The 26,671-nt window shown below is 41.3% G+C and overlaps 1 protein-coding gene and 1 non-coding gene across 4 annotated transcripts in view; both read right to left on the bottom strand.

The window, feature by feature from the left end:
* Naa35 (N-alpha-acetyltransferase 35, NatC auxiliary subunit) overlaps positions 1-26,671 on the bottom strand; it is a 47,114-nt gene that overhangs the window by 19,654 nt on the left and 789 nt on the right. For 2 of the 3 annotated variants that reach the window (XM_051172759.1, XM_051172764.1), the window contains exons 2-13: positions 26,454-26,582; positions 19,818-19,851; positions 18,116-18,230; positions 16,470-16,544; positions 15,207-15,374; positions 10,441-10,507; positions 10,320-10,363; positions 9,391-9,441; positions 8,170-8,253; positions 7,380-7,494; positions 3,927-4,105; positions 395-454 (exon numbers count right to left, since the gene is read on the bottom strand). In XM_051172759.1, the coding sequence (XP_051028716.1) occupies positions 395-454; positions 3,927-4,105; positions 7,380-7,494; positions 8,170-8,253; positions 9,391-9,441; positions 10,320-10,363; positions 10,441-10,507; positions 15,207-15,374; positions 16,470-16,544; positions 18,116-18,230; positions 19,818-19,851; positions 26,454-26,582 (1,121 nt within the window). Of the gene's footprint in view, positions 1-394; positions 455-3,926; positions 4,106-7,379; positions 7,495-8,169; positions 8,254-9,390; positions 9,442-10,319; positions 10,364-10,440; positions 10,508-15,206; positions 15,375-16,469; positions 16,545-18,115; positions 18,231-19,817; positions 19,852-22,071; positions 22,127-26,453; positions 26,584-26,671 lie in introns of those variants that run through there. The other variant, XM_051172774.1, reaches the window with a different exon arrangement.
* LOC127187314 (U6 spliceosomal RNA) lies at positions 3,544-3,650 on the bottom strand. The gene has a single exon (XR_007830462.1). It is a non-coding gene; the product is annotated as a U6 spliceosomal RNA (small nuclear RNA).

Genomic DNA, 26,671 nt, shown 5'->3' with positions numbered 1-26,671 from the left:
AGCCATGTCTCCAGCCAAGGTTATTTAATTCAAAATGTTTCCAATTTCCCTCAAAACTTGTGGCCTGTGAGTTACTTAAATGTATTATTTAATTTCCCAATATTTAAAGTCTTTTCCCTCCCAACTATATTCCTCTTCTTGAATACTACTTTGATTCTCAACATGGCCAAAAGTTATCTTGTACGATCTTAATTGTTATAGGACTTCTGAGGTTTATTTTGTGGCCCAGAATAACACAAGTCAGCATTTCAGTGAGGAGAGGGACACAGCTCAGTAGTAGAGTGTTTCACTCATCAAGTGCAGGTGAAGACAAAATGAAAGTCAGTATAGTCATTACCTATGCACCACCTTTAACAGCATCTCCTTCCTGTTCATTAGTAAGAGTGGGACTTACTTGTAACAGAGATCTTGAAAGGACACATGGTGACTGTTCACTGAATTCACAGAAAAAATCCTAACAGAGACAAACATTAATAGATTAGACAAAACCTGGCTGTTTGCATATAAGGTACCTATTTTTAGAAATAATATTCTGCTATTGTTAGAATAAGATAAAGAACTAAAGGCCAGTTTTATAGAAAATGTCTAATTATACCAGACTTCAGAGTCTATAGAACTTCAAGAACTGACCAAAACAGAATTGTGTGCACACCCATATTAAATTTGTACACCAAGAAAATAATTTCAACAATAAATAAGTGATGACAAAATTTTAGTTGTTATTTACAAGTAAATATTGGGGTTGGGAAGAGTTCAGAGGTTAGGAGACTACACTGCTCTTGTTGAGGACCAATTGTGGTCCGCAGAACCCCGATCAGGCAGCTCACAACCTCAACTGCTTCTAACTCCAGTTCCAGGGGATTTGACACCTCTAGCCTCAAAGGACACACGCATCCATGTACACACACCCACATAGACAAACACAACGGCATAATATGAAATGATGAAAGCACACCTGAATGAAAGAAAGAAAAAAGGGAGGAAGAAAGGTAGATCAGTAACCAGGTAACTGGATTCACATTAGATGAAGACCAAGAAATATGGGTTTATATAAGAAGAGGAAAAAAAAATTAACGTTTAAAAATTGAGACAGTGGCTAATTTATTATCTTATTTTTGAACCTTCCAATTTTTATATGTATGAATTTTAATATTTGAAATTATTAAATAGAGTAGGCTCTGCAATGCCTACAATATTGTTGCAGGCTGGCAGTGGGGACAAGAAATAAGAGGTGTGTGCTCCCAGGAGATGTCATCATAGAAAGCTTATATGCACACACAGGCCACTGCCTAGTGTGAATCCTCCTGGGTCTAGCGCTCACCAACAACAGGCCTGAGAGCAACACTGTACTGCTGGACTTTATTTAACATTCTAGCCGCTATGAAATGCGCCTAAAACTGTGAAGGGAAGGAGTAGTCCTCAGAAGAAGGAAGGAGGGTGACAGAGGGAGGTTACCTACCTTACTCCTGCCTACTTAAGGAATGCTCTCTTTTTCTCCTTTCACTGCTATTCCCTCTAGCTATGATTCAAACAAAGCTCTGTTGTTCAGTCATACTTACTGCCTCTACAAACCATTATTCTAGCTCCTTTGCTGCTTCTCTTCTTCATCCTAAATTGTATGAACACCCCTTGTATTTCTTCAGCTACTATACCTCACGTTTCTTAGTTAGGTTATTATTATTGTAATGAAACAACAGGAACAAAAGCAACTTCAGAAAGGGTTTATTTGGCTTATGCTTCCAGGTTATAGTTCATCAATGAAGGAAGTCAGGACAGGAACTCAAACAGGGTAGGAACTTGGAGGCAGCAGCTGATGCAGAGGCCATGGAGGGATGCTGCTCACTGGCTCGGTCCATAAGGCTTGCTGAGACTGCTTTCTTACAGAACCCAGGACCAGCACCACCATAATGGGCTGGGCCCTCCCCTATCGATTATTAATTAAGAAAATGCCCTACAGCTAGGTCTTATGTAGACATTTTTCTCAACTGAGGTTTCCTTCCTTTCAGATGACTCTAACTCATGTCATGCTGACATAAAACTACCCAGGACACCATCTACATAATCTGTATGTTTTAGGGAGTAAATTTACCAAAGTCCACCTTCGATGCATGTTAGAGTACATAGTGGACATATATCTTTAAACATAACAGAACTGACATTCACAAACCATAGAATGGATAGTCACCACTGAACATTTAAAATATTTCAAGTTTCTCAAGTAATATATAATACAACAAATATATTCTTGTGTATGCACTTCTGTACAGCTATGTGCAGGTGTGTACACAGCTGTGAGTGCATGTGAAAGTCAGAGTCAATGTTGGGTTTCCTGTTCAATGGCTTTCCACCTTACTTTTTGAAATAGGGTCTCTCACTGAGTCTGGCTTGTCTTCCTTACACTTAAGCACACCTGACTACCTTGCGCTTTACCTGGGCAATGACACGTGTGCTTGACAGTAGGTACAGACTGTTAAAGTCTTTTCCCTCCCTCTCTCTTCCTATCCATCTGGCCTCTGCCCTACTTCCTCTATTGCCACTGCGCTGCCTGGAGTCTTTCAGGCAAACATTCGCCCTCCTTCCTTACTGAGCTCTCAACAGTCCCACAAGTTCAGGTCTCGCTCCCTAGCTCTCTCTCTCCTTACAAGGCAAGTCAGAGTTTGTCTACTGTACTAGCATGTCTCTAGGGATGAGAGTCACACTGGACACAGTAACAGACAGTACAATGATGGATGAAAAGTTACAGTAATGATCACTACTTTAATGTGTATGAAAAAGAGCAATATTGGAAAAGCCAAAAAACTAGAAATACTATGGGTACTAGGCCTAAGTATTAAGAAAAGAGTATTGCAGAAATGTATGAGAACCATCTGCTGTCTAATGATAGTCTCAAAACAAACCTTTCTTTTGTTTAGTACTGTTTGCTATGCTTTGTCTTGAGCTAGGGTCTCATTACACAGCCAAGGCTAGTCCAAACCCAAGCCGCTTCTGCTTCAGTCTCCCTGCACAGCACTCAGGTTTGGCTTTGTTTTTCCTACATGTCACAAAGTACGAGGACTTCCAATTATACAGATGCTTTCACTCAGCAAAGAAAGTACATGTGTACTACCTGTCTGCTATAAAAATGAAACACTGAAAATGACCTAAATGTAAGTTGGTATCAGTGAACTAAAAAAAAAAAATATATATGTTTACAGTTGGTTCTGTCTTCAAAATAATATAGAAATAAAAAGAAAGCACGTGTAACAGAGAAGTTTTCAATAGACAGGTTACCAAGCAGCACAATCCCATATCCATATGTAAGCACACTAAAGTGGCCAAGTTCAACAGCACAAGCCTGAAATCTCAGCTATCCGGCAGGCTGGACACAAAGTCACATGTTCAAGGCCTGGGTAAGTTTCAGAATCAGTCAATGCTAGCCCCAACAACTTTGTGTGAACCTATCTCAAAATACAAAATTTTAAAGGGGCCAGGGACTAGCTCAGTATGTGTGAGGACCTAGATTCAATGCCCAGTATATTTATTTTTTATTTTTTAATTTTTTAAAAAAATATGAAACACTTCATGAATTTGCGTGTCATCCTTGTGCAGGGGCCATGCTAATCTTCTCTATATCGTTCCAATTTTAGTATATGTGCTGCCGAAGCAAGCACATGCCCAGTATATTTAGAGGACTCTTTTTTGTCTGTGTTCTCTCTGTCTCTCTCTCTCAGAAAATATTTTGAAGGCAGAATCCAATTATCTAATCTATTCCTAAACTTTGGGTGAGTTGCTAGTATCTTAAGTTTAGCTTAACGTCTAAAAATGTGTCAGGTCCTTATGTCCTTACGGACGCAGCGCTCCAGCCCTAGTCTGCTCTGCTAGCCTATCTCTAGAGTGACAACTATCCTGTCACTACATCAAACTCCAGAACATCATTTCATACTCACCAGGATACAATGTAAGTTTGGCAAGTTCACGACTTCACAGACAGTTTTTATCCTGTCTATTAATCTTGAGAAATAGTTGACCATTTCTTCTCTTTTAATTATTTTTGCATAGCGAGGAAAGGTGGGTGGAAGTAGCCTCTGGTTAACAAGGGGCTCAAAACCCATCATAATTGGATGGTCTAAAGAACAGAAAGAGGAAAGTAACATTTCTATTTTCTCCCCTTTGGATTTTAAAATGAAAACTATTAAATATTTTTTTAAAAACCCAAATTTTAAAAACATTTCCAAATTCTAATCATAAAAATGTAGTAAGTTTTATAACTAACAACTAATTTATGTATCATACATAAATTCTAATGAAATTAACTTAGAATTGTATTTCCTAGTTGCATGGTGGTGGCTGAGGTCAGAGCCAAGGACTGTAGCAGCAGGACTTCAACTAAGGCCAGGAGGCCAGCTAGTTACATCTCCTCCCAGACACTGGCCCTCCTAAAACAGCGAGAGACTTCCTAGAGTGTAACAGTATATGGTCTACATCACTGAGCCCTCCTGCAAGACTCAGGACAAACACAGTGGCTTATCACCTGCACTGAGCAAAGAGCCCAAGGGAAAGTTGCCCGCTCTGGAGATGACACAGACAGGAGTAATCATCTTGTGGGCTACTGTCCATTCTCACACCTCCACAGGGTATATACTCTGCTCTGCTTTGCAATAAGCTCCATGCCCCATTCTTTACACTACACCATGTGTCTCATTTGAATTTTTTAAGTAGAGATGATCACAAGGGAAGACTAGAGGATTCCAGAATAGAACCCTGCTGGCATCATCGCTGCTTGCACAAGTGCACACTCCAGCTGTTTGCCAACCTGGAATTGGAAGTGAGACGCACAGCCCTGAAGAAGCAATCACATGATCTAGATAACCTCCATCTGTGCAGACACTCCCCAGGCCTGGGCTTTCTTCCCTCCCTGCGGTTACTTCTAAGTAAGAATCCAATAGAACTGCTGGTTCCTGGATGAAAACCCTTAGCCCACAGCGTTCTTCCCTCCTACCTGTGCAGTGGACATTCCTACTTGGCATCCCACATCATGTCAAAAGGCACATTCCCAACACTGCCTTCCTAGTGTCACCCTCTCTCAGATAACAGTACCTCAGCCCTACTGTCCTGACACCTATCTTTCACTGAATCAGTGAACAACTCTTAAGGGGTCTAACTCCTACTGCCTACTGACGAACCTGCTGTTCTTGCTTCATTAAATTAGTCCTACGTACTGCCACCTCAATTTTCTATATAAAATACAGCCTGACTTTCCGATCACAGTCATCTTTAGCATTTTATTTTATTTATGTGCACAGATGCACGTCTGCAAGAATTTCTGTGAACCATGTGCACTCACGAGCCTATGCAGGTCAGAAGGCACCAGTTACAGGCAATTGTGAACCACAATGTGAGGTGTTAGGAACCAAACTCATATCCTTTGGAAGAGCAGTCAACACTCTTAACCTCTGAGCCATCTCTCTCATTTCCCATCTGTCCCAAAAGTTTTGTTTACCTCTTTTGTACAATTCAGTGTCCTTAGGGAGCACTGGAAAGAGCTGAGGGTTTGCTAAGACTCACAGAACACTCAGATGGCTCTTTGGCACTATGATGTGCTTTATGTGCATTAGTGTTTTGTCTGTATGTATGGCTGTGTGCTGTGTATGCACTGCCCATTTTGTCCAGAAAAGGGGCGTCAGATCCCAAGGACTAGAGGTGGAGAGTTCTCAGCTGTTATGAGAGGGCTGGGTGTCAAATCAGCCGCCAGTACTCTTCACTGCTGAGCTGTCCCTATTCCCCTAGTCCTATGAGAGCTGTTTTACAAACCCATCATGTGTAGGATAATACATATTTACACCCCACTCCTGACTAGATTCAATGTCTTTACCATTTTATGTGGAAAAAAACTGAAAAGCTTTGCTCCCATGTATAATTCAATTAGGCATATAATTATCCTGTACATATGTGCGCTACTTAAAAATATTTTTGATGGGCAGTGGTGGTGCACACCTTTAATCCCAGCACTCAGAGAGAGACTGTGTTCGAGGCCAGCTAGTCTGCAAAATGAGTTCCAGGATAGCCAGGACTACACAGAGAAACTATGTCTGGAAAAAAACAAAACAAACAAAAATCCCAAAAAAATATCAAAGCAAAAAATAAAACAAATTTTTAATTTGAGAGCTAGGGAATACAGCTCAGTGCAGAGTGCTTGTGTAGCACACATGAGGCTGAGTCCAATCCCAGCACCACAAACATATATACCAAACTAGGCTTGGGACTTGGTAGCACACCTGTAAGCTAAGCACTGGCAAGATTTAGGCAGAAGAAACTGATTCATTCTCACAGAATTAAACATAAGTCTGAAATTATCCAGTAATGTTCCTTAATTTTTAAGCAGGCAACTCAATGAATAGCAGATACTTTCTCAGTGTCAGTCCCTGTGGCCGTGACAAAGTACACTGAGAAAACCAACCAAGGAACCAAGAAAGGGTCATTTGGCTCACAATGATAGGCTACAGCACATCACTGCAGGGAACTCAAGACAGCGGAGACCCAGAGCAATGCCATATGCAGAGTAGAGAGTAGACAAAATCACACACATGTAAGCTTGCTCTCAGCTTGCTTCCTCTAGCATTACGTACTTCAGGATCCAGCCTAGAGAATGGTGCCACTCATAGTGGGAATAGATATGCCCAACTCAGTATAATGAACAAAGTCCCCCAGACACATGGCCAGAAGCCAACTGTAAGTAAGCTGCTTTAATGTATTAGTCATTTTTAGAAACATTTCCTTAACTATATAATAATGTGCTTCAGAGCTGTGGATATTTTATACCCAAATAATTCAAGACTATAAATACCATTTCATGAGTTTTAAGGATAATCAGTGTTATTGTACATACTAAAATGTTGACCCAACAATCTATTTTACAGCAGAGATAGATATATTATCCCTATTAAAGTTTATTTCACATGTAAGATGTAAATGCCACTAACACATCAAGCACTCTTTCCTAAAAGTGCTCAGAATCCCATGGACAGTTCCAGAGTCGTAGGAAGACAGCATCTGTGAATACAGCACATGACCCTCAGGAATACTAGGCCTGCTTCATGGAGTGAGGTATAATGACTCTGGTGGGTTTCCCAAAGAAGCATAGGAAGGAGATGATGAAAAACAAAGTGACTGCTGGCATCATAGCACAAACACAAGACAGGGTACATATACAGAGTCCAATAGTAAGACACAAGATATGGCAAGATCTACCACCTGTTTTCAACATAGACCAAATCTACAAAGAAGCCTCAAGCTCTCTGAAGCACACAGAGGAAACGTCCCTAAGTCCAGGCAGACTGACTGACATCAAAGTCAGAGCACACTGTATTGCATGTTTCAGACAGGAAATGGAAATGAGTTACCTCCTTTGGTAGTGCCATTCTGAGCCTGGATGCCGTGGTGCAATGAAGTGTGAATGGCAGAAAGAAGGTCTGCTGCTTGGACCATCAGTTTCTGAGCCTCGGCCACAGCACTGGTCTAGGAAACAAATCACCAATAACACTTACACACTTTCACTGAAAGGTACACATGAAGAGGTCCTACAACAGTAATGAGATCCTACGGCAGCGACTCGGATCCTCACAAATTATAATCACCTGATGCAGGACTGAAGGACGTTCAAATTCTGAAAGGACACAAACTTCCCCTGCTCCTCAATTCTGTATCTTATTTGATGCATTAAGAAGGGATGAACTAGGCAGGTGTTGTGTTGCACACCTTTAATCCCAGCACTAGGGAGGCAGAGGCAGGAGGATCTCTGTGAGTTCAAAGCCAGCTTGGTCTACAAAGAGAGTCCAGGACAGTCAGGGCTACACAGAGAAACCCTGTCTCAAAAAAAAAAAAAAAAAGCAAAAAGAAAGAAATAGTAACTATTTCTAGCTTCTAGTACTAATCTTTAAAACAAAAACCCAGAGATACAGTCAAGTATAAAAAGGGGGAAATTCCAATAATCTACAGTTATTCATAAATATGGGATAAAGGGAATCCAGGAAAAAAAGATTCACTTGAAACAGTATTTATCGACAGAGTAGACTGTAAAGCTGTATAATCACTTTCCACAAACGCATCAGTGTAAACACACCAAGCACAGAGAACTGTGAGAACAAGGCAGGCCTGCCATCTAAAACTGACCCATTACAGCAATTCTCTTACCTCCTTCTTAGTAAAGGCTATGAGCACTGTCAGCAGCACGCGGGTGAACTTCACTCTGCTGAATGCTGCCAAGCACTGCTGGTGCTGGGAAGACAAGGAAGTAAGGTAAGAGGCAGAGCCTGAAAGGATGGCTTGCAGAGGAACTACATGTAACACTGGAACTCCTAAATCTCTGTGCCAATAACTCACTAGAGTAAACAGACCTCTATTCAATTTTTTTAAATGTCTACAATGCCGGGCCCAGTGGCACACGCCTTTGATCCCAGCACTTGGGAGGCAGAGGCAGGAGAATCTCTTTGAATTTAAGAGCAGCCTGGTCTAACAGAGCAAGTTCCAGGGACAAGGCTACACAGAGAAACCCTGCCTAAAGAATTTTTTAAATTATTAGTTAATTAAAAATGCCTACAAAATAAGCCACCAAAAACATAGTAAACAAAGCTTGCTCCTTTGAAATGGAAAAGAAGCCACTGTACTCTACAGCAACAGGACTGACTTAATCCAAAGTCAGAATCTAGACTATTGCTTCAATGACATGTACTTACCAGCTATAAAAGGGTTAGTATTAGTAAATTTTGATAATATGAAAAAATTTGACATTTACTACATTTTGAAATAAGATCTGTTAAGTGATCTTTTTTCCAGTTCCTGCCTCAGGAACTTTGAAATATACATAAAATACAAGGGAATTAAGTCCCTTGCAAAGTCCAATTGCTAAACAAACAAACACCTCATGAAGGAATTCCAGGGCTGGAGAGATGGCTCAGAGGTTAAGAGTACTGTCTGTTCTTGCAACGGTCCTGAGTTCAATTCCCAGCAACCACATGGTGGCTCACAACCATCTATAATGAGATCTGATGCCCTCTTCTGGCCTGCAGGTGCACATGCAGGCAGACCATTATATACACAATAAATAAATAAATTTTTTTTGTTGTTTTTAAAGGTTTCCATATACTATAATGCAACTCAAAGAACTATATAAGAGATGGGCTTTTCAGGACTGGAGAGATGGCTCAGAGGTTAAGAACACCGGTGGTTCTTCCAAAGGTCCTGAGTTCAATTCCCAGCAACTACATGGTGGCTCACAACCATCTATGATGAGATCTGGTACCCTCTTCTGGCCCGCAGGCACACACTATACATAATAATAAATAAATCTTAAAAAAAGAAAAAGAGAGAGAGATGGGCTTCTCTGACTTGTTTACAGAAAAGAAGGGCAATTACTTCTAGTTCAACTTCTGGATCTCTCTCTTCTCCTTGTCGACTTCGAGTACTCTAAAATTAAAAAAAAAAAAAAAAAAAAAACAAAGTAAATTAAGACAACTAGAACCCTGAAGAAGTAAAGAACTAAGTTACTTTATTAAGCATATACAAAAACCTATGTTCGCCAAGCACTATAATCCCAGCATTCTGGGAGGCAGAGGCAGGTGGATCTTTGTGAGTTCGAGGTCAGCCTGGTCTAGAAAGCCAGGACAGAGTCCAGGACAGCCAAGGCCTCACAGAGAAACCCTGTCTTGAGTAAACAACAAAAGAAAACAATAACAAGTCTATGTTCAGGAAAAATATCTGAAGAAAAACATGCCCAGTACTTTTCTTGTTCCTATGAATGTTTTATGCATGTATTTGTAAATAACTTAAAAAGACCATGGAAAGCAGGTATTAAAACAACAGAAGTGCCTGGGCTGGAGGGATGGCTCAGTGGTTAAAAGCACTGCCTGCTCTTCCAAAGGACCCAGGTTCAATTCCCAGTACCCACATGGCAGCTCACAACTGTCTGTAACTCCAAGATCTGACACCCTCACACCAATGCACATAAATTAAAATTAAATAAAATATTATAAAAAAAACCAAAAAACAAAACAGAAGCAAAACCAAAAATTAACAGAAGCGTCTAACTCACAATACTACTGATGCATTTAAAACCAACAAAACAAAAATCACTATCACCATTATAAATCCTATCAATTTTTAAAAAGGACCTGGCTGAGCCTGTTGGCGCATGCCTTTAACCTTGGCACCAAGGAGGCAAAGGTGAGCACACTGACGTGAGTTCAAGCCCAGCCTGGTCTACCCAGTGACTTCTAGGTCAGTGAGAGCTACAAACACAACCCTTGTCTTAAATAAGTCCTAAACAAAAGCAAAGAGAAACGCACCTTTACTCTCCTTTGCATGTCGTCTTCCACATCTTTTAGCATGCCTAGAATGAAACACAGTAAGTTTAAAAATCAAATCAAAATGTAAAACTTACAAACTATTGTTGTGAAAAGTTTATACCTGTTACTCGAAGATCTGTCACACTGTTGGCCATTTTAAATCCATATGTCATTGACTGAAAGTCTTCCTAAACAAAAAATGAATAATTACACTCTTGAATAGAATCCCTATTCAGAGACAGAATGCCATCCAACTTGTCTCAATACTGCCAATGCTGTCCAGCTGAGCATCCTTGTTGGCAGGAACACTGGACAGCTCAGCCTCAATGCTGCTATCTACCCTCGGCTTCAGCTGCGTGTCCGTGCTCTAGGGGTTGAGCATCTCAAGCAGCATTATGCAAAAAACAGCCAAGATACACTTTATAGCCCACAGTTTAAAAAAAGACAGGGCATAGATCTCCTGGACACCCACAAAATGTTCAATTATTTCACTGCTGAGACAGGGATTTGCTGGGTTCACTCTGAAGAATGACTTTAACATTATCTGGTAGAGTTCTACAACTTTATATAGAGAAGCCCTCAGCTCGTAGAACAGAGTAGTGTATGCTGCATGCCGCCGGGCTGAGTCTTCTAAAGACCTCAAGTGGACTTGCAGAACCAGCGTATCCTCCAGGTTCAGGGTACACCTCTCTCCCTTACGGGCTCTACTACCCAAGCTATGCATATCCAAAAAGAAACCCTTAATCCACTTTCCTAGCATTTTCCAGGTAGGACTCCTACGCCCCCGCCACACACACACATAGGTAAGAAAACTTGCATGTCTGACCTACAAGTTTAGCCTGGCCACTTCTCACCCTTTCATACCCCTCTCTAGTTAAGTTACCACCACCCCCTCCTATTTACCAGACACACCCTCCACTTGATACATCTGCCCTGGCTTTTCTTCTTTTGGTGCTGGCAGGAGCAGGGACAACACACTATGTAGACTCAGCTGGCTTGGAACTCAGTATCTGCTTGCCTCTGCTTCCAGAGTACTGGGATGAAAGATGTGTGCCACTGTCCATGGACTAGTCCTTGCTGTAATATATTCAACTACATGCCACCTATCCATTTAAAAGGCCTTACATGGTTTCATACCTCACAGTAACCTCTGCACATGCTGACACCACCTCCAAATTAAGTCTGTAAGACTATCTTAAAGGCTCATCCTTTACTGTATTCCAGCTCCTAGTGTCAGTTCTTCAACTGGCAGTTTTTCTCCTGCATCCTCTCCACCCCAACTGTGTAGCCCTCACTGTCCTGGAACTCACTCTGTAGACCAGGCTAGCCCCAAACTCAAGGGCACCACCTGTCTCTGCCTTCCAAGTGCTGTGACATCCAGCTCCTGCATCCCCTCAACACACCTGCATGATCCCTTAGCCATGTTACTTTTCCTCATAGGGCTTATCACCACACGACATTCTGTGTGTCCTTTTACTTACACATTAACTACTTTGTCCCAAAGAATATATCCATGAAATTAAGGCTTTGTTTAAATCCATAGCTTCATCTTCAGGGCTTAGCACAGGTTTGTCACAAAGGTACTTATGGTTCAATTTGTGTTGATAAATGATTTTGTGCTGGTTGGTTTTTGTCACTTGACACAAAGCTAGACATCTGAGGGAGGAAAATGTCTCCATAAGACTGGCCTACAGGCAGATTTGGGCTCAGGGGTCCTGCTCAAACTATGACACCAGCCAAGGACAATATGTGCAGTAAACTTCGAACCCCTACCCAGATCTAGCCAATGGTCAGGACATTCTTTACAGTTGAGCAGCAAGTGGGACTGACTTTCACAGGAACTCTGGTGACCCATATTTGACCACGTCCCCTGGATGGGGAGGCCTGGCAGCACTCAGAGGAAGGATACGAGACTATCAAGAAGGGACTTGATACCCTATGAGCATATACAGGGGGAGGAGGTCATCTCAGTCACAGTCATAGGGGGAGTAGGAGGAAAGCAGGAGGGAGGGAGAAATGGGAAGATACAAGGGATGGGATAACAATTGAGATGTAATATGAATAAATTAATAAAATATTAATAAAAATTTAAAAAAAAAGGACTGGCCTATAGGCAAGTCTGTGGGGTACTGTCTTGATTAATGGCTGATGTAGAAGAATTCAGCTGCTTGTGTGTAGTGGCATCCCTGGGCACGTGGTCTTGGATTGTATAGAAGAGTAGGCTGAGCAAGCCATGGATAGCAAGTCAGTAGCAGCACTCCTCCATGACCTCTGCTTTAGTGCCTGTTTCCAGGTTCCAGCCTTCCGTGAGTTCTTCCCCTAAATTTCTTCAGTACTGGCTAGTTTACTATCAACTCAACACATCAGGAGTTACTTGGGAAGAGGGAGCCTCAATTAAAAGAATGCCCCGTACCTCAAGATCTGCCTGTAGGCAAGACTATAGGACACTTTCTTAATTAGTGATTGATGTGGGAAGACTCAACCCTATCCCGAGGCGGTACCACCTCAGGTCAGGTGGTGGTTCCAGGGTAGAAGAAAGATGGCTGAACAAGCCAGGAGGAGCAGGCCAGTAAGCAGCTCTCCCCAAAGGCCTCTTTGCATCAATTCTTGTCCAGATTTCTCTCGGTGACCTGAGAGTTGTAAGCTGAAATAAGTTTTCTCTAATAGAATAAGACTGGGTATAAAAACCACATTTAAAAAAAAAAAAACAAAAAACAAAACAAAACACTTAAGGGAGGCTCGATGCCCTGCAGTAGATGGCCAACGCAAAACTGGTATTTCTGGAGATGCTTTGGTTTTTTTTTTTTTTTTTTTTAATTTATTCTTGTTACATCTCAATGTTTGATGCTTTGTTTTATAATGCTTTGTTTGGGCTTAAAAAGCAGAAACAACCACTTATGATTTTGTGTTTTTATGTGTATGTTCTGCTCTTTTTCTCCCGTTTGTTTGCTTTCTTTTATTGGTTTTGTTTTTTTTAATTGCCCTGTTTGTTTTCTAAAGAAAGAGAAAGAAGGCAAATAGTTGGGTGGGTGGGATGGTAGGGAGGATCCAGGAAATGAGGGAGGGGAAACCCTGATCAGAATATATAAGAAAAACATGTATTTTTCAACTCAAAAACAATGGCTCATAAATATATCCTTTAGTGTAGGAGATAACACAGTAGAATACAAGGTAAAATCACGATGTGAAGCCCTGCTACCACGCACACAACAGGAGGAGGAGGAAATGCTTAGAGATGTGCTTACAGGGAAGGTGACAAAGTGGGGTGAAGAGGCAGAGAAATGCACAGTCTCTAGACAGTGCCAGGGCCCATATGAAACTCAGTCACCAACTACAAGTAGAAACTGCTGGTGTCAATTTGTTTTGTTACTAAAAGATGGGATTTAAAAGCCAGGCATGGAGGCAGAGGCAGATGGATCACTGTGAGTTTGTGGCCAGCCTGGTCTACCAAATGAATCCAGGACAGCCAGAGTGATACAGAGAAACCCTGTCTTGGACAAGAAAAAAAAGGGGGGGAGGGGAGGGAGGAAATAGGGAGAATTTCAATTAAAAAGAGCAAGAGGGTATTAATAATAAAACTTTGATATAAAAAAACGAAATCAGTCCTGAATTAAGATGAAAGAACTTTGCTCTAAAGGACAAAATTCATCTATGTAGGCAGGCATAGCAGCATCAGAGAGGGAGGCTTTCACCAGCAACACTAACCACTAACACAGTGAGCCTGCTGAATAGATGTTTAGCTTCCAGAGAGAAAATACAGATCTCATGTAGAAAAACAGACTGCAATCCTGGAATCACAAAACAGCATAATGTGACATCTACACTGTCTAACTCGGACTCCATCACCGCCCAATTATCAGGCACCATGTGGAGGAACAGACACTTCATACTATCCAAAGTCTCAAAGTTTCTTCCTTGAAACAAACTAGAGATGCTTCCCTCAGCCAAGCAACAAGCTAAGAGCAATATAGGCGAACAGAATCCTCCAGAGAGAGGAGGAAAACTGTGCAATCACCTAGAAAACAACCAATGTTACAGAAGAAAAAAATCCAATATCCTACCCAAAAGTAAGAATATAATTACCTGATACTACCCGACAGTAATAGAAGAGGAAAGATCAAGGACTGCTTAGAAAAAATTTTTAAATGAAAAACATTATTACCTGTGGTGGTTTGAATAAAAATGGTCCCCATATACCCATAGGGAGTGGCACTACTAGGTGTGGCCTTGCTAGAGGAAGTTTGTCATGTGGAGGTGGGCTCTGAGGTCTCCTTTGCTCAAGCTACAGTCTCAGTCTCCTGCTGCTGCCTGTGGATCTAGATACAGAACTCTCCAGTTCCATGCCCACCTGCGTGCCGCCATGCTCACTGCCACACTGATAACGGACTGAACCTCTGACACTGTAAGCCAGTCCCAATTAAATGCTTTCTTTACAAAAGTTACCATGGTCCTGGTATCTGTTCACAGCAATAAGACCCTAAGACATCACTTAAGAAAAACGAACCTCTTATGAAAAGTGTAAGGCATATATGCACTTACCTATCATTATTACTGACACAATCATAACTATGTCAGCACTCAATAATAACCTCCCCTACAAAATAAAATATTATCTGGGGCAACAGAATAATGCAGTTATATCAATGCTAAAACTATGAAACTGATAAACTTAAAATTCAAAATACTTCTGTAAGAAAAAACGCTTTTAAAACTACTATTGAAGCATGGAAACAAAGAGCAAGGACGACTTCTCTGTAAGTCTGATGAGCTATGTAACTTTCATAAATATGTACAGGTATTATTACCTCAACTAACGTGGACCAATCCCACATCACAAAATCACTCATCTACAGCACAGTAAAATGGCCCATGAGCTTCTGGATTTACCTCTTCAAAAACAGCAGCTTTATTTACTTTTTCCCTTGCAATGTCACAGATCTTCAAGATTCCCAGAGCAAAAGCTTTCATGGCAGGGTCTTCTATGAAGTCTGGATTGTGAATATAAAGGCACGTAAACACTGTTTGTGCCAAGGAGTGGCCTTCTAGCCATGTGATCTGTTGAAAAGGAGGTGGCGAATTAATCACCTGTACAATACAGGGTTTGCAAAGTCTAGACTGAGACAATAAGCCCTGATCTGTAAGGATGATAATTGTAAGATCAGAAAGATCGTTACAGAAAAGGTCACAGAAGACAGGACTGAGAACTTTCATTGACTAAACTTTTCAAGAAACTTATATATTATATAGGCTGAGTCTCCAAAATGTTCTGGAACACAAACTTTTCTGCACATGAGGCTAGTGCTTTATAGTCTCCATATTTCAGACTTTTAAAGTATAGTGCTCCTTCTGCACTGCAAGTGTCTGGCCATCTATGTGAAGCATTCTTAAGCCCAATATTCCAGTCCACAAAATCTGAGTGTCTAATCAAAGCATTCAAAAGCAACCAACCCACTGTAGTCTATTCCCAGCAGCCCTCCCTGGCCTTCCCTACTCCTTTAGGAATAGTATATTGCTAAAAGGTAGTAAAGAAATCTTTATAAGACAGACAAAATTCTGGCTGTGCTCCTTTCACCAATGCAGCCCTAGGCAATATGATAAAATGCTGGAACCTCAAATATGAAAAACCTAGATGAAAAACAGTACGTGTCAACAACTGATGCACATGGTCTGCTGACACATTCCATTACTACTGTGCACAATGGACAAACCAACAAATGTTACAAAAATAATGAGTTTTTTTTTTTTTTTTAACAACTAAACAACTGTGTAGGGAGGAGACATGTATCTGGCATAGATAAATCACTGTAACACTTTGTAGCAGAGGACAGTCAGTTCATGGCAATCGATCCCAGAGCAGCAACTGCATCTGCAAAGCCAGTCTGTACCTCCCTTTACTTCAACTGTACTCATCTCATGGAACCTTAGTTACAATTGCCCTTGATAACTTAAAACCAAACAGAATACTCTGGATAGGCTGTAACCTTCCCTCATTGAAACAAAGTACCATTTAAGGGCTTAACTTAGCCAGGGAACCTTATGCCTACTTTCTGAGGCCACCATTTCATACGCCACATGGTGCATACAGTTTAAACTCCTAGAATTCAGGGAAGCCACACCTTAACTTGTCAACGGTCTTGTTTTGTTTCTTACCAAACAGCAAAAACAGGTATCCATTATTCCTATCAATTCAGGCAAGGTGAGGTCTTTAATTTTAATGGTGCCATCCTAAAAAGGAGAGAACAAGTAAACAGAAAAGTTGAAAACAAAAACAAAAAACCCTACGTATACTGTTGTGTTTTGAATTTTAAAATTAGTTATTTATTTAAAAAAACAATAATCCAAAGAAAACACTAGCTTACCTGATGAAACCAAGACACTAACTTAATGTTTTGTTCTTAGGAACAAACTACTGCTCCTTGCTCGGGCTGCAGTAGTTGTGTGGACCCGGGTGACCCGGGAACCTGACCTTACTGCTTCATTCTGAGAGCTGAGCTCACAGACCTGCACTATCACAGCGCTGATACACATATACTTGCATGCACAACTAAGAAACCACAGATCTTAAATAAGACTTTACTAGTGTGTGTCTTACATCCTGAGCAAGAAAAAAAAAAAAAAAAAATCAGTCAGATTTGAAACAAAAACTCCTTATAATAAAATGTCCAAGCTTTCTATATATGGTATGTTAGGTCCATAAGCCCAGCACTTGTGGAGTCGGGAGGAAGAGGAGTTCTAGGTGGACTACACATGAGGCTGAGTCTCAAGGGAACAACAGAAGGGCAGAAGAGGTGGGGGAGGGAGAGAGAGGACAAATCAGTAAGCACTTTTTGTTTTGTTTTCAAGACAGGGTTTCTCTGTGTAGCCTTGGCTGTCCTGGTCTCACTTTGTAGACCAGGCTGCCCTCAAACTCACAGCGATCCACCTGCCTCTGCCTGCCGAGTGCTGGGATTAAAGGCGTGTACCACCACCACCTGGCTCAGTAGGCATTTTTAATCACAGTCAAAATTACACAGCCTGGGTTGGGATGACAGGCACATGATACAAGTCTTGCTTATCTCATTTACTTTTTCACCCTGTTTTCTGCTTGTTCGTTTTGAAACATCGCCTTACTCTGTAGCTTGGACCCCCCAGCAATTCTCTTACTCCAGCATGTAACAACATAAAACGTAAGGTCTGAGTGAAGCATCCTGCATATATACTCAAATACCTTCAAAAATAATTCAAAGAATACACAAACGGACAAATGAGAGCAAGTTTACAATGAAGATCTCAAGCCATTAATTTCCAGGTTTTAAATTATACCGGTAAGTAAGTATTATTATACATTTTAAAACATAAAACAAAACAAAACAAAAAAACCATGGTCTCATGAACCCCAGGGTGATCTCAAAACCACTATACAGCTGAGACTAGTAACTCCTAATCCTCTGCCTCACCCACCCCCCGTGCTGGAACCATGGGAAAGTCCTATCATGCCTGCTTTAGATGCTAATTCTTATGACAGAGAAGCTTTTAAAAGTACAGCTGAACAGTCTGTGTACTTTCAGTTATTAAGCACATTTTAACATTTTAAAAAAGGTCTAAGCCGGGCGTGGTGGCGCACACCTTTAATCCCAGCACTCGGGAGGCAGAGGCAGGCGGATCGCTGTGAGTTCGAGGCCAGCCTGGTCTACAAAGTGAGTCCAGGATGGCCAAGGCTACACAGAGAAACCCTGTCTCGAAAAACAAAACAAAACAAAACAAAACAAAAAGGTCTATTTTAAAAACCAGAGACACACAAAAAATACAGTAACCACCTTGATAGCTTGTTCAAAGTTGAGAACTTTCCTGTTCACTTGGTTTCCAATCATCCCAGCATCCATCTTGGGGTCCATCATTTCAATAGCAGACATGGCTTCAAAAAGACCGAATCTACAAATAAACGAACCCATCAGCCAGTTCTGAACCTATATTTCCATAATGGTACAAATTATCACAGTACTTTCAGCAACTACAGCATTCCATGTATTTATTTGGATTAAGTATATAATTGGCTAAAACTTGCTTCAGTTAGTCATCACTTATGACAAAAACCCATGAACACTCTATACACATGATCTTACTCGCTCTGTGGAGCAAAGAACAAAACCATCTTTACACTTCCTCCAATAGGACATGGATCAGCACTTTTTGAAAGAGATTGACTCCTGTCAAATGATATTTTTCTTTTAATTTCTCTTAACTTTCAGAATGTGTAACTTTTTCATTTTCCATGTATCTTTTTTTTTAACATGTTGAGTACTTGTGTATCCATATGGGTGCATGCACATTTGTGTTCATATGTTTGTGCGTGTCATCCTTTGAGATACATCTCTTGTTGGTCTGGAGCTCACCAATATTAACTTGCCTGGCTGGCAGCAAGCCCCAGTGACCCTCTTACCTCTACGCCCCCATCTGGGATTGCAAACTCATGCACACATTTTACAGGTTCTGGAGATTAAACCCAGGTCCCCAGTTTCACAAAGCAAACGCTTTACCAACTGAGCCATCGTCCCTCTTCTGGCTCCATTATCTCCATAGTTTAATGATAATTGATTTACAAAGTCCAAAATCTTGGCAATTATATAATGCAAAACAATCCAGAAATTCTGATTGTTCACCATGGGGGGAGAAATAGTAATTATACACTGAAAAATGTTTAGAAAGAATTGAGATATGCCACAAAAGAAGGCAGAAGAAGCTTAACTAAAAGCTCAACTGATCAAATTATCGACAACTACTCCATCACTCTAAATCATTTTTCTTAGATAAAGTCAATAGGAGACGCTTCAGCAGCACAAAATGCTAAAAAGCAACAGGAAGATGTAAAAAAGCTATTGGAATTTCTAGCTCTGGTCTCAGGCTGACTTACTACAGATGCAACTCTGGATCCAGCCAGGAGTTTTAAATCTTTCTAGATGATTCTTTGCAGACAAAGGTTCTAAGGGCTAATTTCAGCCTTTCCTTGTTCCTCCAGCAAGTACTGTCTAAATTTGTCTACTTGTTAGTTCAAGATTTTGTAGTCCTAACCCTGAAGCAGCTTGGCCACAGTGTGTCTGCAACATAGTGAGGTATAAATACAGGCCAGTAACTCTTTACTTAGTCACTGATAAATCTACCACACTAGACATACACCTGATAGCTTTCTTTAAAAAAAAAAAAAAAAAAAAAAAAAAAAAAATCCCAGGTTCAATACGTCCATCTTCATGAAAATGAGCCTGACAGTCTGATGTTTCTTATCTAACCAGAGACTCAAGATAGCTCACCCATGTTGAAATTGTATTTATAATTCATTTTCACAACTCTGAAACATGAATTTCCTTGGACTTCAAGGAATATTCTACACGAGGGGAAGAAAAAAAAAAAAAAAAGACTAAGGAACACAGAGAAGTCCTGTCTTAAAAAAACAAAACAAAACAAACAAACAAAAACCAAAAAAGATTAAAATATTACATGATTTCAAAGGACACAAATACTCACAGCTTATCATGAAGCAGTTCTCCCAACTTCAGTTCTGAAAGAATCAAAGAGAAAAGATACTTGAATGACACAATTAGGCTGGAGAGATGGCTCAGAGATTAAAAGCACTGGCTGCTCTTCCAGAGGTCCTGAGTTCAATTCTCAGAAACCACAAGATGGCTCATAACCATTTATAATGAGATCTGGTGCCTTCTTCCAGCACGCAGGTGTACATGCAAGCAGAACATTGTATACATAATAAATAAATCTTTAAAAAAAAGAAAAGAGAGGAAAAAACAAAACAAAGTGACAGAAATAAATTCATCTTTCAATTAACAGCTCTGAAAAATAACAGTTTCAATTCCATAATCAAAACACAGAAACCAGTAAGTAAGATCAAAAACAGTGTCTTAGCTACCATTTTTTTTTCTGTGAAGAGACAGTGTCCTAGTTAAGGTTACTACTGCTTTGATACAATACGACTAAAAGTAACTTGGGGAGGATGGGTTTATTTCATGAAAACTTCCAGATGACAGTTTGTCATCAAAGCAGTGGAGACAGGAACTCAAAACAGGGCAGGAACCTGGAGGCAGCAACTGATGCAGAGGCCATGGCGGGGTGCTACTCATTGGTTTGCTCTGCCTGCTGTCTTATAGAACCAAGAACCACCAGACTAAGGAAGGCACTACCCATAATAGGCTGGGCCCTCCTCCATCAATCACTAATTAAGAAAATGCCCTACAGCCTAATCTCATGAAGGCATTTTCTCAACTGAGGTTCCCTCCTCTCTGATGACTCTGGCTTGTGTCAAGTAAATCTTAAACTAGCTAGCAGACACCATGACTAAGGCAACTTATAAAATTGAGAGTTTGTTTTTAGTTTCAGAGAGTTGGGTCAATTTCCATTATGGTGGGAAGCATGGCAACAGGTAGGAAGGCACAGCAGCTAAGAGCTTACATTTTATACAAAGTTGGAGGCAGAGAGAGTGAGCAAGACTGGGCGTGGTGTGGGCATTTGAAACCACAAAACCCACCCCGGTGATACAACTCCTCCAAGGCCACACCTCCTAATTCTTCATAAACCATGCACCAACTGAGAAACATTCAAATGTATCAGCCATTCTCATTCAAACTATCACAAACAAAACTGAGCCTGCAGAAACGCTCACTATGAGCAGTGCTACCCTGGGCAGGCGGTGTTGGGGGCTGTGAAGAACCAGGCTGAACCTTGGGGTGGGTGACTCAAGCCTTTCATCACAAGAGGCCAGCCTGGTCTACAGAGTGAGTTCTAGGACAGCCAGAGGCTACACAGAGAAACTATGTATGGAAAAGGAAAAAAAAAAAAAAAGAGGAGGAGGAGGAAAGCAAGCAAGCAAGTCTGTAAGCAGCAGCACTCCTCCATGGTTTCTGCATCAGTTCCTAGCTCTAGGTCCCTGCCTCTATTTCTCTCAGTGATGGACTATAAACACAGTATGGAAAGCAAAATAAACCTTTACCCCCCAAAGTTGCTTTGGGTAATAGTGTTTTATCACAGCAGTAGAAACCCTAAGACAAATTATTAAAACAAACAAAAAACCTCTTTTCTTTGGGCTAGAGAGATGGCACTTCTAGAAGTCCTGAGTTCAATTTCCAGCAACTACATGGTGGCTCACAACCACCTGTAATTGGAATCTGATTTCCTCTTCTGATGTGCATGAAAACAGAGTACTTATGTACATAAAATAAACAGATCGTTAAAAAATTATTTCTTGGGGGCTGGAGAGATGGCTCAGTGGTTAAGACCACTGTCTGCTCTACCAGAGGTCCTGAGTTCAATTCCCAGCAACCACATGGTGGCTCACAGCCATCTATGATGAGATCTATTGCCCTCTTCTGGCAGCAGGCACATATACAGGCAGAATGTTGTATACATAATAAGTTAATTTTTTTGGAAATTATTATTATTTTTTTTTTAGAAAATCTGTGTATTTGCATGTTTGTGTATATATATATACACACGTGTGCCTGATGCCTACAAATCCCAGAAGAAACATCATATTCCTTGGAACTGGAGTTACGGATGTTGTGAGCCACTATGTGGGTACTGGGAACCAAACCCCGGTGCTCTCCAAGAGCAGCCAATGCTCTTAACCATTGAGCCATCTCTGTCTCTCTCACACGCTTGCTCGCTCGCATGCACACTCGCACACGCACGCACTGCAGCAGTCTGCTTTCTGTTGCTGTGATAAAGCACTGACCAAAAGAACTTGAGGAAGAAGAGGGTTTATTTGGCTTACAGGTCACAGTCCATCATGGAGGGAAGGCACAGACAGCGGAAGTCAGGGCAGGCACCTGGAGGAATGGAAGCAGACAGTGGAGGAGCACTTCGTACTGGTTTGCTTCCTGTCTTACTCAGCTACTCTTCTTACACAGCCCAGGCCCACCTGCCTACCTAGAGACCACCTGCCGGTGATGAGGTAGGCCCTCCTACATCAATCAGCAATTAAGAAACTGCCGTATAGACGGAGATAATTTCTCATCTAAGGCCCCTCTTCTCAGATGTCTATAGTTTGGGTCAAGCTGACCAAAAACTAACTAGCACAAGACTACGGTAGAATAAATTCAAAGCAGGATTTATCCCCCATAATACACAAACACAATACACTTCTGAAGGGGCAGTGAGTCACTGACAGGATCAGGGAGGAAATCACACAAGAGCACACACACCAAAGCCTCTGGATATGGCCATACCAAGCCCTGAAAGAAAGCAAATCCTTCCAAGTGCTCTTGGCTGGGGAGATGGTTCAGTGGGTAAGCACTTACTGTAGCACCAATAAATAATATCAGGGCAGACACTAAGTGAGCGAGATTAAAGAACAATGTGCAGAATAAACTAAGGAACAGGTCCTTTGCAAGAGTAACAAGACTGACAAAGTCCTAGCAAAGCAGAGAGAAAAGGCCCAAACTAGCAAAATTAGAGATGAGAAGAGGGCTGTTAAAATGAAGTCTAGATCATCAGGGAATACTTCAAAACTTACATCCCACTAAACAGGAATCCCCCCACTAAACATACAACCCAAACAAAACCATTCAACAATGAATTAATTTCTATATGCATACGGCCTACTGTCCTAGTTTGCCTCCTATTGTGATAAACACTCTAACCAAAAGCAGGCTGGGAGGAGAGGAGAGGATTTATTCACCTCGAACATCCTAGCCACAGGTGATCACAGGTGGGTGTTAGGGAAGGAGCTCAAACAGGAGCAGGGGCAGGGACCCTAAAGGAGTGCTGCAAACAGGAAGGCCTGCTCCCATAGCCTGCTCAGCCTGCTTGCTTACACAACTCAGGACCAGTGCCCAGGGTGGCAGGCACCACCATTGCCATCGTGTGCTGGGCACTTCTGGCAATACTGGAGGTGTGGCCTTGATGGAGAAAGTGTGTCTTAGTCTTCTTCTGCTGCCTGCAGTCCGAGGGATCAGGATGTAAAACTCTGAGCTACCTCTCCAGCACCATATCTGCCTGCATGCCACCATGTTTCCCGCTGTGATGATAACGGACCAAACCTCTGAAAGCGTAAGCCAGCACCAATGAAATGTTTTCCTGTTGCTGTCATGATTTCTCTCCACAGCAAAAGAACAGGGACTAAGAGACTCTTCCTGGGTTAATCTAGGTTTGTGTCAAGTTGACAATAAGTAAGCAGTGCATCTACTAAAATTAATTACTGTGAAAATAAAATTTCTAAAAGTAATCTACAATGCAATCCTCATTAAATTTACAAATTTACAATGACATTCATCACAGGACTAGAAAAAACAATCCTAAAACTCATAAGTAAATACAAAAGACCACAAATAGACAAAGCAATTCTCATCAAAAAGAACCCTGTGGAGGCATCTCAATAACTGACCTTAAACTCTACTACAGAGCCCCTATGGAGAGTGAAGTAATCACAGAAACCTGACAGGCAGAGGACCCAGAAATAACCTACACAGCTATGGCTACCTAACTTTTCAACAAAGTTATCAAAAACATACACTAGAAAAAGGCTTATTCAATCAATAATGGTATGGGCAGAAATAAGTATTTGCAGAAAAATGAAATTAGACCATTATCTCTCACCTAGTTTAAACAACAACAGCTACAAGAGTTTAAAGTAAACTGAAGGCCTTACTGCAAACCCCATGACCCTAAAACTGCTAGGGCAGACACCCAGATACAGGTGTAGGCCAGAACCTCACAAGGAAGAGCCCCAGCAACAGGTAAACAGCATGTACAGAGGAAGCACAGCCACAGAATGATAGAAGGCCCTTGCTTATTAGTCTGCAGAATAAAGAACTCCAAGAATTAAACACCAAAAAAATAAACAGTCAAAAAAATAAATGGACTAATGAAACCAACAGACCATTCTCAAAAGAAATACAAGTAGCCAATAATACTACAAGGAGTGCTCAGCACCGCTAATTATCAAGGAAAGGCAAATAAAACTACTTTGCAACTACATTTCACCCTAGTTAGAATGACTATTGTCAAGAAAATAAAGAATGACAAATGCTGGAGAGAATGTAGGAAAATCAGGAGTCCTAAGCTCACTGTTGGTGGGAATGAAAACTGGCATACCACCATGGAAATCCATGCGGATGGGGGTCAAAAATAAGTAAGGAAATCTAGAACTACCACACTACCCTTCTTTATGACATCTGGACACAAAACCCAAAGGACTCTTATCTCATCAAAGAGCTACCTCCCAGTCACCCTTACTGCTGCTCTAGTCACAACAGCAAGGGAATGGCATCAGCTTACATGTCCACCAAGAGATAAATGAGTAATGAAAATATGATACATATACACTGTGGAATTTTGCTCAGCCAAAAGGAAAAACGAAATTTATAGGAAAATGGATCAAAGTACAAAATAAATTACGTGAGGTACCTCAGGCTCAGAAAGACAAATACTATGTGTACAGTCTCACGTGGGGATCCTAACTTCTAATTTTAATATATGTATGTTTATGTGGAAGTGGGTGGAGGTCATGGAACTAGAAAACGACCCACAAAAGGGGAGAAAAAAGCTTTAAAGAAAGGAGGTGTGAGCCAGGCGTGGTGGTGCACACTTGTATAACCCCAGCGCCCAGGGAGGAAGAGGCAGGTAGATCTCTGTGAGTTCCAGCCCAGCCTGGTCCACAAAGCAAGTCCAGGACAGCCCAGGCTACACAGAAAAACCCTGTCTTGAACAACCAAAAGAAAGAAAAAAAATGCAGAGAAAATTCACAAAGGCTCTGGCAAGGCATCTTGATGCTCAAAGAGGTAAGAGTTGATTGGAGGGGCTGAGAGATGGCTCAGAGGTTAAGGGCACTGGCTGTTCTTCCAAAGGTCCTGAGTTCAATTCCCAGCAACCACATGGTGGCTCATAACCATCTATAATGAGACCTCGTACCTTCTTCAGGTGTACATGCAGGCAAAACACTGTGTATGATAAATAAATTAAGAAGGAAAAAAAAAAAGGTTGACTGGAAAGGATAGGGCAATGGTGGAAAAATGAAGTTGGCAGTAAGCAGGGACCAGAAAAGTGTCACAGAGCTAGAAGGATGGCTCAACAGTTAAGAGCATTTGGTGCACAATCATGAGTAATAGTCTGAATTCCAGGATAAGCCAGGATTCTGGGAGAGGCCTGTAATTACACTGCTAAGAGATCTAATGCGTTATTCACATATATACAAACAAATACACAAATAAAATTCTTTGGGGGCTGGAGAGATGGCTCAGTGGTTAAGAGCACTGACTGCTCTTCCAGAGGTCCTGAGTTCAATTCCCAGCACCCACATGCAGCTCACAGCTGTCAGTAACTCCAATGCCAGGGGATCTGTCACCCTCACACAGACATAGAACACAGGCAAAGCACCAATAAATCTTTTTTTTTTTTTTTTTTCTTTTTTGGTGTTTTGAGACAAGGGTCTCTCTGTGTTAGCGTTGGCTGTCCTGGACTCGATCTGTAGACCAGGCTGGCCTCAAACTCAGTGATCCACCTGCCTCTGCCTCTCAAGTACTGGGATTACAGGCATGCGCCACCATACCCGCCTACACACCAATAAATCTTTAAAATTCTTTTTAAAAAAAAGTCTCAGCCGGGTCTACAAAGCAAGTCCAGGACAGGCAAGACTAACACAGAGAAACCCTGTCTCGAGAAACAAAACAAAAAAGTCTCAACATCTGTATTTAACCCAATGTTTTACCAAATATACACTTGCTTTAGACCAAAGTCAAAATCAGCAGAGTATTGGAAGGCAGAAACAGGCGGATGGCTTTGAGTTCGAGGCCAGCCTGGCCTACAAAGTGAGTCCAGGACAGCCAAAGCTACACAGAGAAAGCCTGTCTCAAAAAACAAAACAAACAATCAGCAGAGCAAAGTATGGTTAATAAAGTTGAGCCTGACATCATGGTCCTCGCTAGTAATCTCAGTACTCAGGAGGATCCAGAATTCAAGGTCATCCTCCACAACAAAGAATTCCTTGTCAGCCTGGGCTACAGGGGATTTCTTCAAAAACAAAACAAGTACAAATTTGATACAATCACAAGGTGATATTTTTTTCTTTTTAAATCGAAGAAAATTGAGAAACACAATTATGATTTTACTTTATCCTGCCCCAGATTTTAAACCAGTAGCCCCAAAATTCAAACTTACCTCGACAAGCATCCTCAAAATCCTGGGTTATGTCCACCCAGCTTGTGTTACTTTTCTCCATTTTTTCAGGGACACTAAGCTCCCATCCTGAATCACCATCATCTACAGCAGCTTTCATAACCATTATGCCTGGAAAGGGAACACTGGTGTGAGGCAGAGGACAGGCTTTGTCAGGAGGAGAAGCTTGCAGAACTGCCTGAGTACTGGATCAAAGACTT

This window comes from Acomys russatus, chromosome 3, assembly GCF_903995435.1.
Source record: "Acomys russatus chromosome 3, mAcoRus1.1, whole genome shotgun sequence".
In the NCBI taxonomy this organism is placed as follows: Eukaryota; Metazoa; Chordata; class Mammalia; order Rodentia; family Muridae; genus Acomys; species Acomys russatus.
This window is presented reverse-complemented; position numbering and strand designations above follow the sequence as displayed.